We start from the raw sequence: 15,814 nt of genomic DNA on the forward strand, positions 1-15,814 counted from the left end.
ATTATATGTTTATAGTATATTATATAAAATGTTATGTATTGTTACTTTAAGAACAATAAATCCACAAAAAAATATAATTTTTTTTACTATCACTTTTGTATTGTATAACAATATTGTAAATCTTCCTCTATGTATAAATCATTTGTAAACAGGATTAGTTTGATTTTAAAAAACATTAAATTGAAAATAGATATGATTTATAAGTACCGAAACAGTGAAAACAAATTTATTAAATGCATTTTTATCTTTTTTAATCGACCTTCCGTGGCCTGATAAATTTAATTGATGAAAATCGATTATCTCTTTTTTAGTACTGGGTTTATTTTTAAATGAATAATTTTATCGTGAAATCAGAACGTAAAGAAGTAATCTCATAAAGCAAATGTTATAAAAACCCTGTTATTTATTAATTGTTATTGCATTTTATTATTTTATTTGAAAATTAACCTTTCAATATAGATTTCTCAAAATAAATTCACATAAGAGAACTTCATTAAAAGTAAAATAAATTTGCTAAAATATGACCCCTAATAGAGCTATTCACGTTCAATAATTCCGAGATATAGCTTTTTAAAAAAGCAACATTTCATAGAAAATGCACTGAAAAATTAAAACTGTAAATTCAGGGTTTTGGGAAGAAATTAAGTCAGAAAATACGTTTTTGAGCTGAGAATTGTCAGTTATTTCACCCCAATTTTTGATTTATTTAATGAAAACTATGTCTAATTACTAGTCAAAATTGATGAGTCTGCCAAGTATAGGTAGGGGGAATAAAAAATGGCAGCTTTTTAAAAACGTTTAAAATAATTCATTTTTCATTCGGAGCTTTATATCTTTAAAACTACCAACAACAATAGAGAACATCATTTAAACTAGTGTAAATTTGCTAAACTGTAAGCCATGAAAGAGCTGAAAGATCAATAGTTAGTGAATTTATTTTGAGAAATCTATATCATAAAAAACCATAAGACGTACAAGCTCTCAATGTAAAGCTAGTCAAACGTACTATAAATTAGTTGATGACACTAATATTCGCGGAGTTGTAGTCTTCATGATATTTGCTAAAACAAATTGATTTATAGTTGTTCGAACCAAATTTCATGTGTAAAATTTATATTCATATTCGAATATCATAAAAACTACTACCCTATAAAGATAGCTATTATAAACGACTTTATAGTAAGTTAAGCTAAGTTTATTTTAAGTGCTAGCAGACAAGCAGTTTATTTATTATGGTTTCTGAGATATATTTTTCAAATATCGCCAAATTTATCGGAACAACTAGAAATCAACATTTTGTTAATTTATTTTGTTGAATATCATGAAAACTATTAATCCTACGAACATCATAAACTACTGTATAGTACATTAAACTAGTTTTAATTTGAGTGGTAATAGACATCTGTACGTCGAATGGTTTTTGAGATATAAATTCCTCAAAATAAATTAACTAACTTCTTATTTTTCTGTGCATTTTTTATGAAATGTTGGTTTTTAAAATGCTATATCTCGGGAACTATTGAACATAAATAGCTCTATTAGGGCTCATATTTTAGCAAATTCACTCTGCTTTAAATTATGTTCTTTTAGGTTTTCTAGTGTTGTTGATAGTTTTAAAGATGTAGAGCTCCGAATGAAAAATTAATGTTTTTAACGTTTTGAAACAGCCGCCATTTTTTATTCTCTCTACCTATACACATCAATTTTGACTAGTTATTATACATGGTTTTCATTAAAGTAATCCAAAATTGAGGTGAAATAAATACCTTTTTTTCTCTCCTTGAGCTCTTGATGGATTTTGTTTTTCAGAATCTTTATAATCCGAAATAAACTGCGAATTAATAAATATATTATAAAAGTTATAATAAAGATCTAATCTTTCTCCTTTTACTGTAGCAGGACAATATTTGAAGGAGTCTTTGTAATAATGGGATGGGCTGAATTTGAGTACATGGTCTTGAGTCAAAAGTGTTGGGGCACACTTAAGGTTTGTGATGACAATATAACTAAAACTAAAAAACCAGGGTTAAAAAAAATGTGTCTGTTATTTTGGTTCTGATTGGTCACTGGTGGGACTGTTGCCACCTGATAGGAGCTGTAGAGGGCGTTAGTGTCTGGAACAGTGGATTGATGTTGGTCTTGAGCGAGTCGAAGAACTTGTGCTGTCGTATAAACTCGGAAACAGTCGGTAGATCGATGATCTCATGAATCTGTGGTGGTTTAGTCTTCCTTAGTGACGTAGATTTCACCATTTTCCGCACCACAGTGTCCTGAAACTGTTGAAGATGGCGCTGTGTTCCGCCCCGAAGATGGGTGAAGAGCGGTGCCCCGTATAGGAGGGCTGTTGCGTATTATGCTTATGTAAATTTTTAATTTTAAGCGAAGCGAGAGAGCAGGTGATGGAGGCGGTAGGTCGTCTTACCTGTCTTACTTTAGTGTAGATGTGAGTTGATAGGGTAAGATGGCGGTCCAGCTTGAACCCCAGATAAACTATTGAGTACGATGGCGCTAGTGTGGTGTCCTCCACTCGGAAAGAGCGTGGTGTGGACTTTTTCCCTTTTTCTTGATAGTACTGGTAGCCCTGCGTATCTTACTTTTAAAACAGACAGAGTATTGTTCGATGTACGACATGCCACAATCTCTCAAGAGGAGATCGTAACACCAATAATATTAGAAGGCAATCCTTTTCGGACAACCCACCTCGTTAAACCCCAATTGTTTTTTCGTACCCTCCTTCATTATTATATTCGCTTAATACATACATATACCAGTGAAATATTGCCTTGTGGCATTATGAAATCCGCTAAACCCCGATTTATTAATTTAAAACGGGAAGAGGATACTAGTTAAATCGAAAAACATACAGTAATTATCTAAAATAGGAAAACTGACTGAGTGTGCAATATGATACAAATAGATGCCAGATTTTCGTGCTTTAAAAAAAAAATGAAAAATATGCAGCCAAAACCCAAAATTTACAAAATCGTGAATTGAAACCCAAAGTTTATAAAACATCCAAATGTAGCAAAAATTATAAAAATACATGGAAAGCTCATCTAACTTTGTTTGAATCAAAATACAAAATAAATTCACTAAATACTAATTATGCGGGGGAAAAAACATCTATTTTGATTGAAAACCTAAAATGTTGTTCATGGTTGAAGGGCTAAATGAATGCTGTTTTTAAAGATTTTTAATTCTATTGTGGAAGCTTGAAAACTTGACTTTAAACCTCGTGGAACTACCACATTTTTAGATTTAGGAGAATCAAGCAAGCTTCTATGTTGGAAAAAAATTAATAAAAAATCTTTTATCAAATTCCAAACATTGGATTTAACATTTCTGAAGTCTGAAATTCTTTAATATTTGAAACTTACACATTAAATTATCCTTACCAACTATCTTAATTAGAATTCAAAAATTAACCATAGCGGATACAAATTTAAGGATTTTAGTATTTTCAACAAAAATCAAAGCTCAACTTGCGATCCCGAAAAATGCCAACATTTTTTTTTTATAAGAATAATTCAAGCTTAAAAATATATTTTTGTTTTTCACGAACTGACCAGCAAGGACCATACGAATATCATTTTCGATCCATCCTCACACCTTCCGCCTTTCTTCTAGACCAATACACTACGCCATCCTCCTGGACTGTTCCTCCACTTCTTCCTCAGTCCATTTTCTCCTTCGTCTCTCCTTCTAACCTACAAGAACCCCAATCTCTTTTAATTTATTCCCAAAATGCTCTCTACCCATGCAGTCTTCATCCGTTATTTTTAGTCTACTCAGTTCGTCTTTCACTTGTGTTACATTCATTGTTACATTTCATATGTATATAATCATTAAACATAAAAATGTTCTTATTTAGTCTTTCATTTTCTAATTTCATTACAGAGAACATCAATTTGTGATTTCCTAAAAGCAGTGGATTTTTTCCTTGTCCTACATATCGCAGTAATAATTGGGCTAAAATATTTCGAGTGGCCGAGATAGGAATAATTGTTCTTGTATCATGAATCATTTAATTCAATATTAAGTCTTAGTTTCGTGATTATATTTATGTGATTTTTTCATGAATCACCGGTAATTTTTTTTAAATTTATACACCTGCCTTTTGGATCGTTTCATTTGAAATTTCAGTTTTTACAGGATAGATTATTTAGTAAAACAACTTTATGAAATCAAAACATTTACTCTCATTTTCTACAGATTTTCTCCAACGTTTATCAACTTTTCAATCCCAGAACTGTGAATTCAGGGTTTTGTGAATGAAGTCAGAAAATACGTTTTTGACTTGGGAATCGTTTTAGAAAATTTTACCTTTAAGGGAGTTGTCCAAATTTCTGGACAGATGGAAATCTGTTGAGAATAAGTCTGGTGAATAAAATGGGTGTGGGAGGACTTCATAACACAGCTCTAAAAGAGCATAGGTCCCTTCTACATAAACTATGCAGATTGTTTTTAATGCATTATGTGAATATCACTGCAGTGCGATGCAGAGGTGATGGTTTCACCTCTGGATATCACAGCTTAAGTGACGTTATGGAATATAATAAAGTCTGTATACGACATATTATAAAATGTATGAAAACATGTTTATTTTTACTTCTTTCAATGTTTGATGCACACATCATGTTTATAACACAAGGATCAACGTATTTGAACAAATATTGAATGAAGGTGACGAAATACAATCCGTACTCCAAGAAAGCAATTATCTCCTGAAAATAAATCAATTCCACTCGTCCTGAAACACTCATTGTGTTACATAACAATAAAAAATAATTAATATTAACACATAAGTAACATTGGTATTTAAAAGATTTACTTTAATTATTGCAATTATTAAAATAATTAGAATTATAATAAATATTTTTATTATATAATAATACAATCTATATTGATATGCTATTTATAAGAACTGGGTCCCTTATGTTTAAACTTTATTTGGTTTTTATTTATTTATTGCTATTTACAACTGTACATTATGATATATTTAGTAAATTTGATCTCAGTTTAATTGGAGTGTTACAGGCGTGTGGAGAAATTAATAAAATAGTTAATAACGTTCATCTTTGTAGGAGTAGTAGTTTTTATGATATTTGACTAAATAAATTGACATACTGTTAATTTCTAGTTGTTCATATAAAATATTTGATGTTTGAAAAAATATATCTCTAGATCCATAAGACACAAATATGTCTGCCAGTACTCAAAACAAAGGAAATTTAACTTACTACAGAGTAGTTTATGCATACTTATCAGAGTAGTTTAAGTATACTTATCTTCGTAGGGATAGTAGTTTTTATGATATTAGAATATGAATATAAATTTGGCAAATGAAAATTTGCCCGAACAACTATAAATCAATTTATTTTAGCAAATATTATGAAAACTACTACTCCTACGTTAATAAACGTCATAATCTAATTTATTGCTCATTGAATTAGCTTTAATTTGAGTGCTAACAGACATCTGTACGTCTAATAGTTTTTGAGATGTAGATTCCTCAAAACAAATTCACTAATTACTGATCTCTCAGTACGTTCTATACAACATTTTTATGAAATATTGCTTTTTAAAAAGCTATATCTCGAGAACTATTGAACGTAAATAGCTCTATTAGGGCTTACAGTTTACCAAATTCACTCTACTTTAATTGACGTTCTATTAGATTTTCTAGTGTTGTTGGTAGTTTTAAAGGTATAGAGCTCCGATTGAAAAATTAATTATTTTTAACGTTTTTCATAAGCCGCCATTTTTGATTCTCCCTACGTATACTTGGCAGACTCATCAATTTTGACTAGTAATTATAAATAGTTTTCTTGGACTCTTGTACTAAGAAGATGGTGAGGATGCGGTTAGAGAAAAGCACAAATAAGTTAAAAAACGTATTTATTAATGTTTCGGCCAGAATTTCTAGCCTTTTGCTGTACTACTAGCACGAAATTAGAAAGCCAAGTCATCTTTAAATATCATCTTTCAAAAAAATCATAAACTAGAAATTTTTTAACTTAATTTATGTATAAAAACTTTATTTTCTCTGTGCCCATTGTTCATATAATCTTTCATAACTGCTATACTTTCTATCCAGTTCCTACGTTAATACAACTGTTAGAAAGCTGGAAGTTTACTCCTGTAACCTCAACCACTATCTAGATTTACTACCCTTATAAGGGCGAAATATTTGTTTCAAAGTAAGAAAAACTTTTCAAACGTTTTATTTTATATCTCCAGTTCTAATTCGTTAAATTAGATCCGGTTTGTGCCCTTCAGTGTATTTTATAGAGCCCCAAACTACTCCCAAGTTTGGTGTAGATTGGATGAGTCGTATTGAAGTTAGTTCAATTTTTCAAAATACTGTAATGCGAAAATTTTGGCCTAAAGAAATATTATTTTCCGAAAATTCGTATTCAAGTGTTTCTGTTTTCTGTATTACAGCTTACCATGGCCCGATTCGAAACTTTTTATCCAATAGCTTTCATGCGCTGAATCGATAGTACCTCTGTTTACGGACCTGTAACTATTATTTTTTCATTTTTATTTTTTTGTTTAACAATAATGTGTCGTTTCAGAAAGAATATAGATATTTTTTATCGAAAGTTATTGAATATATTCAGATAAACTATCCTATCGAAAAAAGTTTCGATACTTGTGGTATCGCAACGTTCCATACCGAGACATTGGCGTAAGAAATCAGGAATAAAAATTCGCATATTGTTTACAAATGACAAGTAGAGATTCAAAGAATCATTTTGTTACCAACTTCTAATCTATGGAGTAGTCCAGGTGTTATTTATTTAAAAAATAAATATATAACAACTGATAATAATGTAATAAAATTACATATATATATTTTTAAAAAATCCTATATAGTCACTTTCAACGTTATAATAATAACTAAGTGTGTATATTTGATTAAAAAAAAAATCGGCATTTTTATTATTATTAACAAGTAATATTTCACCGAAAATTCTTCTTATCATTTAAGTTATGAAACAAAAAACGTTTGTCTAATTACATTGGTATACAGCTTTTCGCCAAAAAGAAAATAAATATCTCGAAATTTATGCCTTTCCTTTTTTGTCATTTAATTACAGGAGTTATAATCGTCGAATGAAATTGTTTTGGGGCTTAAATATTTTGGACTTTTATTATCGTCTACCTACAAGCTTAGAATACCTCCGGGTAAAAGAAGGGTTGAGCAATTGTGTATATCTCTTCTTCTTCCTCGATCTTCCTATTCAAATGGCCAATCTGGGAATGACAAAATAAATTCAGTGGTACTCCTCAGATCCTCCAGGTCGACGTACAGCTTGGTCACAAGTCAGTAGATTCAGGCCATCTCTGCTTCCTTTTTTCCTCCTTAAGGAAACATGTTTAAAGAATGTGCTCGGTTGTCTGTTCTCTCCTTCCACATTCACACAGAGGGCTGGGAGCTATTTCGAATTTTTTATGAAGGTGAGCGTTTAGCCGGTTATGTCCAGTTCTTAAGAGAAATATCAGGACTTGCTCTTTTCTGGGAAGTTGGTAATATGGATCCTGGGGTTTGAAGTCCGGATGCTCATTATTCCACCTTTGCTGAACCAAGGCTTTGTTTATGGTTTTAACTTCCTCCAGTCTCTGTGTGGTATAGTACAAGAGCCCAAGAGGAGAAAAAAGGCAATTATTTCGTTGGCAGTGAATATCATAATAACTACTACCCCATACGAAGATAAGTGGCTTAAACCACTCTATAGTAAATTGGATTTCCTTTATTTTGGGTCTTATGCGTCTAGAGATATATTTTTTAAAAAATCAAAAATTGTATACGATCAACTATAAATTAACATTTTGTGAGTTTATTTTGTCAAATATCATAAAAACTACTACTCCTACAAAGATAAACATTATTTACTATTGTATAGTTAATTTAACTAGCTTTACGGCCTATGATTTTTGAAATAAAGTTTTTCAAAACTCAAACTTACTGTCCGAACAACTATAAATCAATTTATTTTAGGAAATATCATGAAAACTACTATTCCTACGAAGATAAAGGTTATAAACTACCTTATAGTACATTAAACTAACTTTAATTTGATTGCTAGTAGACATCTGTACGTCACATAGCTCTTGAGATATAGATTTCTCAAAATAAATTAACTAACTACTAATATTTCAGTACATTTTTATGAAATGTTGCTTTTTAAAAGGCTATATCTCCTGATCTATTGGACGTAAATAGATCTATTAAGGCTAATGTTTCAGTAAATTTACTCTTCTTAAAATAATGTTGTTTTAGATTTTCTAGTGTTGTTGGTAGTTTTTAAGATATAGAGCATCAAATGAAAAATTAACCTTTTGTTTTGAAACAGCCGCCATTTTTTATTTCCCCTACCTATACTTGGCAGACTCATCAGTTTTGACTAGTAATTATACTAATTTTCATTAAAGTAATCAAAGATTGGGGTGAAATGACTGCCTTTTTTCTTTCCCAATTTGGAACCTTCTTTCACTAGCATATCAGTCAGTTCATTTTCCAGTATTCCACAGTACCCCGGGAAGTATATATATTTTTTATATTTATATTTATATCTGCTAAAAATTTTTCTAGAGGAGGGTATGAAAAAAAAAAATCGCCGACTTACAATTAAAATCTCATACAAAGATAACTTTAATTTTTCGCTAAACTGTAAAAACTAACTTCAAATTTATTTTTGGACGGAATCTTCGTCTATACCCGATTAAATTCATGCTAATTGGTTCATTAATTTTTGTTGTAATTAAAAAATCTTTTTTAATATATGACCACAAGCAAATAATCAATCTCCTGTGCAAACAGATTCACTTTCGGTAGCCTAGGATGAGCGTAAAGAAAAAAATATGGTATAATAATTAATGCAGTGAAATTTTTTTTTCCTACCTAGTCCAGGGGGAGCGGTAGTGTACCTTCACTCCACTTGCACCCCTCCTAGAACTGCAAACTTCTAATTGCTTGATCTATGTCTTTCCACACATTTCTCATATTTTTTTCTTTTTCCCCTCATCCCGAGAATCCTCATGTCATGTTATTTAATTTATAATTCGATAACTTTATGCCATACATCGTTACCTTAAGTAATTGAGGAAGTGAGTATGCTCGCGAACAATGGCACTTCACGGTGATTTAAAAATATGTAAATTGCGCTTTATTTGTATCTAATCAAATCATTTTATAAATTACGAAATAATTCACTTATTTCAAGGAAAAGATGCTTCGATATCTCTAATTTTGTCAAGAGCTTACATCTTATCTTTGTTGGACTATTGAAACTTTTATTTAAAAACCTCGTCTCGGATACTTCCTCAAATACTGTTGTTCCAGCTAAATTAATAATTAGTCAGATACTTAAATTGGATTCTCACATTATGGGTGTATGGCATTGATTCTCACATTATGGGAGTATTCTCACATTTTTTAATGAATTTGCATAAACATTATCATGCACCCATACACGGTCAGTTGGAACGCTAGAAAATCAGTAATAGACGTTCATATTGTTGGATGTTAGAATTTTTTCCATAATCCACATGTCTTAACTTCAAATTTTGAAGGTCCATTTTTATTTTTACTCACCTACATTTGGAATATAGAGTAAGTAGAAGTATGGCGATCATGAAAATTTTTGAATTCCAGTTTTTGACATGTATTGAGGTCCCCTGAGTCCAAATAACCAAGTCTTGCTTATTGCTCTCTGTGTGATACAAGACCGTCAATGGGGCCACCCGTAGCTCAGTGGTTGGACCCAGTCTTACGATTCTGAGAAATATCCGGCCTGGGGCGTTGTCCTTTTTCATTGAGTAGCGGTCCCACAAAATGATAAACTTTATGGTGAAAATAATGGGAAAACAAACAAATAAATTAATACCTGACTGTATGGAAAATTCCAATGCCATTAAAATATGGAGAAAAAAAATACCATCTCTGAATAGGGGTTGAGCGGATTTTATTTTTAAAGAAATAAAATAAATTAAGCATTGTAAACAAAAGAAAACCTTTAATTCTTGATAATTTATAATAAAAAAAGATTAGACCCCCAAAAGGAATATGGAATATCCTTCCAGAAATATGGATCAAAGATTTTTTTTGGAGGGGGTGGGATGAATCAATTGCGATTTGCTTTTAGCATCTTTCGAAAGTCTTATACATATATGAATTTTCATGTAAATAAAAAATTGGAGCTTTTTAGTCCTGTATAATAATTTTTAGTCTTTTTTTTTTTGGTCTTACACCGTTATCCCATGTTCACGAAAATAATTCATAAACGAAAAGTCCTGCAAGAATTACTTAATTAAGGCGGGTATATACCTGAGGTGTGATAGTAACTTTTTCGATAAAATCGACTTGCCGGAAGTGCCACTGTAAAGAATCGATTTTTCACATTTTTAGGATTATCAGTAAAACATTAGAGCTTTTTTTTGTGCAGATTAAGAACAAAACATTGTTGATCATATTAAATGTATAAATAAATACAAAAACCCAAAAACGCTTTCATTAAAATGGATATTAGATTTTTTTTTGTGGGGGGGGGAGGGAACGAATCAATTGTGACTCGCTCTTAGCATCTTTCGAAATTCTTAATTACGAATTTTCATATAAATCAATAATCATAAATTTTCAAACTTGATTTCCGGCAAAAGTATTACTTATACCGTTAAACCGTGTTCAAGAAAATAATTCATAAACAAAAAGTCATATGAAAATTACTTATTATGGCTGGTATATAGCTGGAATGTGATAGCAACTTTTTCTATAAAATCGATTGGGCCGTAGTGCCACTTTAGAGAGAATAGATTTTTCACATTTTTTTCGATTTTCTCTAAAACGGCTCTAAGGATTTTGCTTAAACTCATTTCAGCTAGGTTCTATTCTCAATGAAATAGTTTGACATGAGATAAATGACAAGTTTCCAAAAAAAAAATTCTAAAGTTTCTTTAATTTTGTTCGTTGGAAATATTAACCTAATTAGAAATAAAAACTAGGAATTAGAGAAAAATTTATAAAGGTCTCCTTAAAATGCAACTCTACTGGAAAATTGAGATTGTTCAGGCAAATATAAATTAGAAGAAATAAAAATTATTTATAGAAATAAAAATCAAAAGAAAAGTTGAGAGTCACTCAAAAGCGTCTTAGTTGTTAATATTGTTTTGTTTTTTAATTACTAGTGATTCTCAGTCACTGTTTTGTTAAAAACAATTAATATTCTAAAAAATAATGTTTACTGTTTTTATTTTTTTTTTTTAATAAACAATTTTCTCCGTTATATCAGGAACAATTATTTATTAGAATTAAAATTTATATTTCAAATTTTTTTTCAAAGAAATTAATTTTATTATAATCTATTAACTGTTCCTAGAAAACATTAATTGAAAAATTGACCAATTTCATATCCACTCCTTACTTTTTAAAAAATATTTTGGGATCCTTATGAAATGAGTCTGAACTGAACAGAGAAAAAAAGCACAAATTTCTCGAGAACTACATATTATATTTTTATATTTTCGTTATAGATATAGCAAATTATTGAAAATAACATTTACTATCCTAACTTCTACCCTCTTCACATTTGCGATCTAATGAGCGGTTTCTCACATTGATATGCGAAATTCCTATTAACTTCAAAGTAAAGTTGCCTTCATGGGGCGTGGCGTGTGTTGGTGTGTAGTGTCATGGCTATCCTCTGTGCTATGGTACTCTTAGGCACCCTATTCAGCGCACTTGTTGAGATCCAAAATGCCGACACAATTATCCTTTGAGTGGCATATGCAAAGTGTTGGAAAAAACAGTGCAAAGTAAACGTTAGCCTGCACTTATATTTGCTATTTTATTAACTTCAGTCTTTTAATTTTTTTTTTTTGTATTATTTTGAGAAAGTGGCATTCGATGTCGACACTCCTGTTATTCGCTTGAGGCAACTACTTTGGGCTGCGTCACCCAGATTGGGAACTGCTTCCTTAGAAGTCTTAATGCCTGTTATCGTGACTTAACTGTCTTTTTTTATCATCTTAGTTTTTAATTAACACAAAATTATTATAAATATGAAATTTTTTCTATCTGTTTTCAGTTTCTGCTGCCGACTTGAAGCACAAGAGCGTATGGTTGGTGCTTCACGGGGTCGACACAATCGGAGAGGTTTATCTGAACGATCGCCATATTCTGTCATGCAACAATATGTTCGTGCGCTACAATGTCAACATAAAATATTCACTAGTGGTAAAATATTCAAATTATATACTTATTCATAATTTGTAAACTTAATTATATTTATTTTCAGGAAATTAATTTACACCCTATTTTTACTTTATTCCTATTTTTACACCTGAACAACGTTTCGGGCTCTTTTGCCCATTATCCAGTTCTTATTAGTATTTTGTCATTGAAGATTAAAAGTAATTTTTAAACTTGCACATAGGGTTAAAACTAAAATATGAAAGGGAAAAAGAAGGGAAGGTAAAGAAAAAAAAGAGAGAGAAAGGGGGAAGGATGAAAAAAAATCATGAAAAAAAGAAAAAGGAAAAAAAGAAGGAAGAAAAAAAAAAGTCATGTTTTTTTGTTATATACCTGGTGTATAAGTGTTATATTGTATACCTGGCTAGGCTTACTTGTCGCAAAAACAAAAATATTATCTGATTAGACTAAAATAAATATGCTGTGTGACTAGCAGTCCAATGAATTTAGGCAGCAAGACTTTGTATTTTAATAAAGTGTTTTCCCCTTCCAACAAAATACTATTTTTTTTTTATTAACCAGCTTCTTTTTTTGCTGTTTTAAAATAATATTTTCCTTTTTCAATGCACTTCCCTCATTTTATGTCACTGCCATTGTACTGAAATTTGGACAAGTGAGTGGACATAAAATGAAGGAAGTGCATTGAAAAAGCTAAATTTACTTTAAAACATCAAAAAATGTAGCTGGTTAGTAAAACAATTAGGACTTATGTTCTGTTGAGAATATATATGTATGACTTAAAATCTTCAATGGTGAATGTATATAAATTAATAATAAGAATTGGATAATGATCAAAAGAGCCCGAAACGTTGTTCAGGTGTAAAAAAGAAATAAAGAAGTAAAAATAAATATAATAAATTTTAACCAATAAACCTTTTGGAATCTTAGTTGTAACAGTACTACTATTTTTTTTTTTATTTATAATTTATTAGCTATATTGTTTAATGTCTTCTTAGTTATTTGTTACCAACCTCCCCCATCATGAGTATCCAATTTATTATTTATAACACTGGGTCAGTTAATATTTATTTTTCGGTAGTTCCTAGAAATGAATATTGACCTCCCTCTCAGGTTAGTAAGAGGCCGCAACCTCTTGGTAAATGTACTAAGCTTACTTTAGCAAGAATTTCTCCAGAAGGCTACAACAATAACATGGCTATAGTAAACAATATTTACTACAACTTCTATTCTCTTCACATTTGCAATTAAATGAACGGTTTTACAGATAATTGCATTAGTGAGAGAAATCCCTATTAGTTCAAGATAAAGTTGGCTTCAAGGGGCGTGGCCTAATTCCCACCCCTTAATGTTATTTTTGCTTAGAAGGAGAGTAGGTTTATGGTAACACCTGGTAACTCTCAGGGATCAGCAAAAACAATTACTAGGCCCACTTTCTTGGTTGATTACAGTATCAGTACTACACCTAAAACAGTGGAAGAAGTACCAACATAGGAGTTAGGATACTACTATGCTAGAAAATGTCCTTTAAAATAGGCTGGAGAAGAAAGGATTCAGAAAACCCTAGGAGTAGGAAGAAAGAAAATTATTGCTGTCTCTGTTTTGAAGTGTCGAGAGGTGTGGATTGTTGAAGTTCATCCTGATGATGAGGAATATTGCCAGTGGACAGTGGAAGTATGATAGAAAATATAATTTGAATCCTCCAGTATGTTTGAAATATCAAGAATATGGTTGCATCATCATTAGTTGCAAGAAAGACTTGATATATAGGTGGTATGGCCTTACACTAGACTGTAAAAACTGCATAGCACTAGGAAAACCATCAGAAAAAATGGAAGTAAACTACGGGTCTCAAGCTGCAGCAAGATGCAGCCTTGATTTGTCACAAATTTGTTATATGTATTTCCAATATTTATAGTTTTTTATTTTTTGACCAAATTTTAGAATTTCGAGTTAACCCTTTTTGTCATTAGATTCCTCATGAAGCCATTCTATACCTATGTGCTAGATTTAAGAGGACAGGACATAATGTAGCCAGTATGAGCTCATTCTTTTAATTATGTTCTAACCTTTTTTTTTTTTTTTTAATTATTTATTTAATGTAATTTACAACTGTACAAAATAATACAATAGGTAAATATGTATTATGTTTCATATAAACTTGAAAATCTTGGGTAGGAACCACCCATTGGTGGTACTTCAAACATTAATTTAAACTAGAAGGTCCCGTGGCCATCTTCTTTTCAGACGCCTCGGAGGATTATCAGGGATTGTTAAGGATGAAAGATTAAGAATTAATGGGTTAGGATGGTTAAGGAGTTATCCTAACCTTTAACATCACTATGCATAAATGCATCACATTCATAAATAACAAATTAATTAGTAAGATTCTTAATAATTATATGACAAACGTGTCCCTAACTACTGATTTGTTTCAGGCTGGCAATAATAGATTGGTTGTTAGCTTCAAGTCACCAGTCCTAGAGGCCGAGAGGCTGACATCTAAGCAGGGCTATGTCGTGCCACCCAATTGCCCTCCTCCTTCCTATCACGGTGAGTGCCACGTCAACATGCTGAGGAAGATGCAGGCCTCTTTCTCCTGGGACTGGGGTCCATCCTTTCCATCAGTGGGTCTTTGGTAAGTATAATTACTCTCCTTCAAATTTATTTTTTGAAATATATAAATTTATTTGTGGGAGTCGGTGGCTCACTGGTAAGGCACTGTGCTATTAACTTCAAGAACCCGAATTCGAATCCGGTTGTGGCAGATAATTGTTTTCTGTTTCACTGTAGCCTGAGTCAATCCTGTAGTTTTAGAAGCCCTCCTGAGTTCACCCGGCCTCATGAAGTTGGGTAAAAATCTATCAGTCATGTGTAATTCTTACCAAATCACATCCTTGCTCGACCATTGGTCTAGTAGTAGTTCTTCCTTACAAAGTACTGTACCCCTGACCCTTCATGGGTTGTAGAGGTACAGATTTAATTTTTTTTTCAATATAAATTTATTTACTTATGTATTCTTTTATTTATCCAAAAAGGATTTTTTTATTTTAAAAAAAAAATATTTTCTTCATTGTTTTGGGTTATTTCATATTGTATAAATGTTTTATAGAAAATGTAGTGATATTCAATAACTTTTTTGAGTCCTTATTCTGTAATTAAGTTTAAATCTCCACAAAACATTCATGTATCAGCTAATTACTTACATAGATTCAGTGGCATAGGCGGGTGATGATAATTTATCGTCTTGGTTAAAAAACAGGTATTTGAACTTTATTTGGTAAGATATTACATTTTATACATTATATTATGCTTATTTAAATTAAAAGAACAAAATTGGTTAGCTTTCTTTTTTGGTTTAACAAAGAAAATGAACAATATTAAACGATACATAAAATAAATATAAACATATTAAAAACCCATTATATATAAAAATATACTACCAGGTCATTCAAAAAGTCCTGTCGTTTTTTTGGGGGAAATTATAAATAAATAAATATTTTCAAATAATCACCTTTATTCATCAAAATATCCACCGTTACAGTCGGTAACCTTCTCCCAACGAGATGGTAAAGCCCAAATTCCTTCCTTAAAAAACTGTTG

At 31.0% G+C, this 15,814-nt stretch overlaps 1 protein-coding gene across 1 annotated transcript in view; it reads left to right on the forward strand.

Moving 5' to 3' along the window:
* The window catches only part of LOC106686465 (beta-mannosidase), a 56,556-nt gene that overhangs the window by 11,612 nt on the left and 29,130 nt on the right, over positions 1 to 15,814 (forward strand). Inside the window, exons 3-4 of the mRNA XM_014429801.3 lie at positions 12,090 to 12,238; positions 14,650 to 14,849. Of these exons, the coding sequence (XP_014285287.1) occupies positions 12,090 to 12,238; positions 14,650 to 14,849 (349 nt within the window). The remainder of the gene's footprint in view (positions 1 to 12,089; positions 12,239 to 14,649; positions 14,850 to 15,814) is intronic.

Source organism: Halyomorpha halys, unplaced genomic scaffold, assembly GCF_000696795.3.
Source record: "Halyomorpha halys isolate HHAL.00 unplaced genomic scaffold, Hhal_1.1 Scaffold824.1, whole genome shotgun sequence".
NCBI classification, from domain to species: domain Eukaryota; kingdom Metazoa; phylum Arthropoda; class Insecta; order Hemiptera; family Pentatomidae; genus Halyomorpha; species Halyomorpha halys.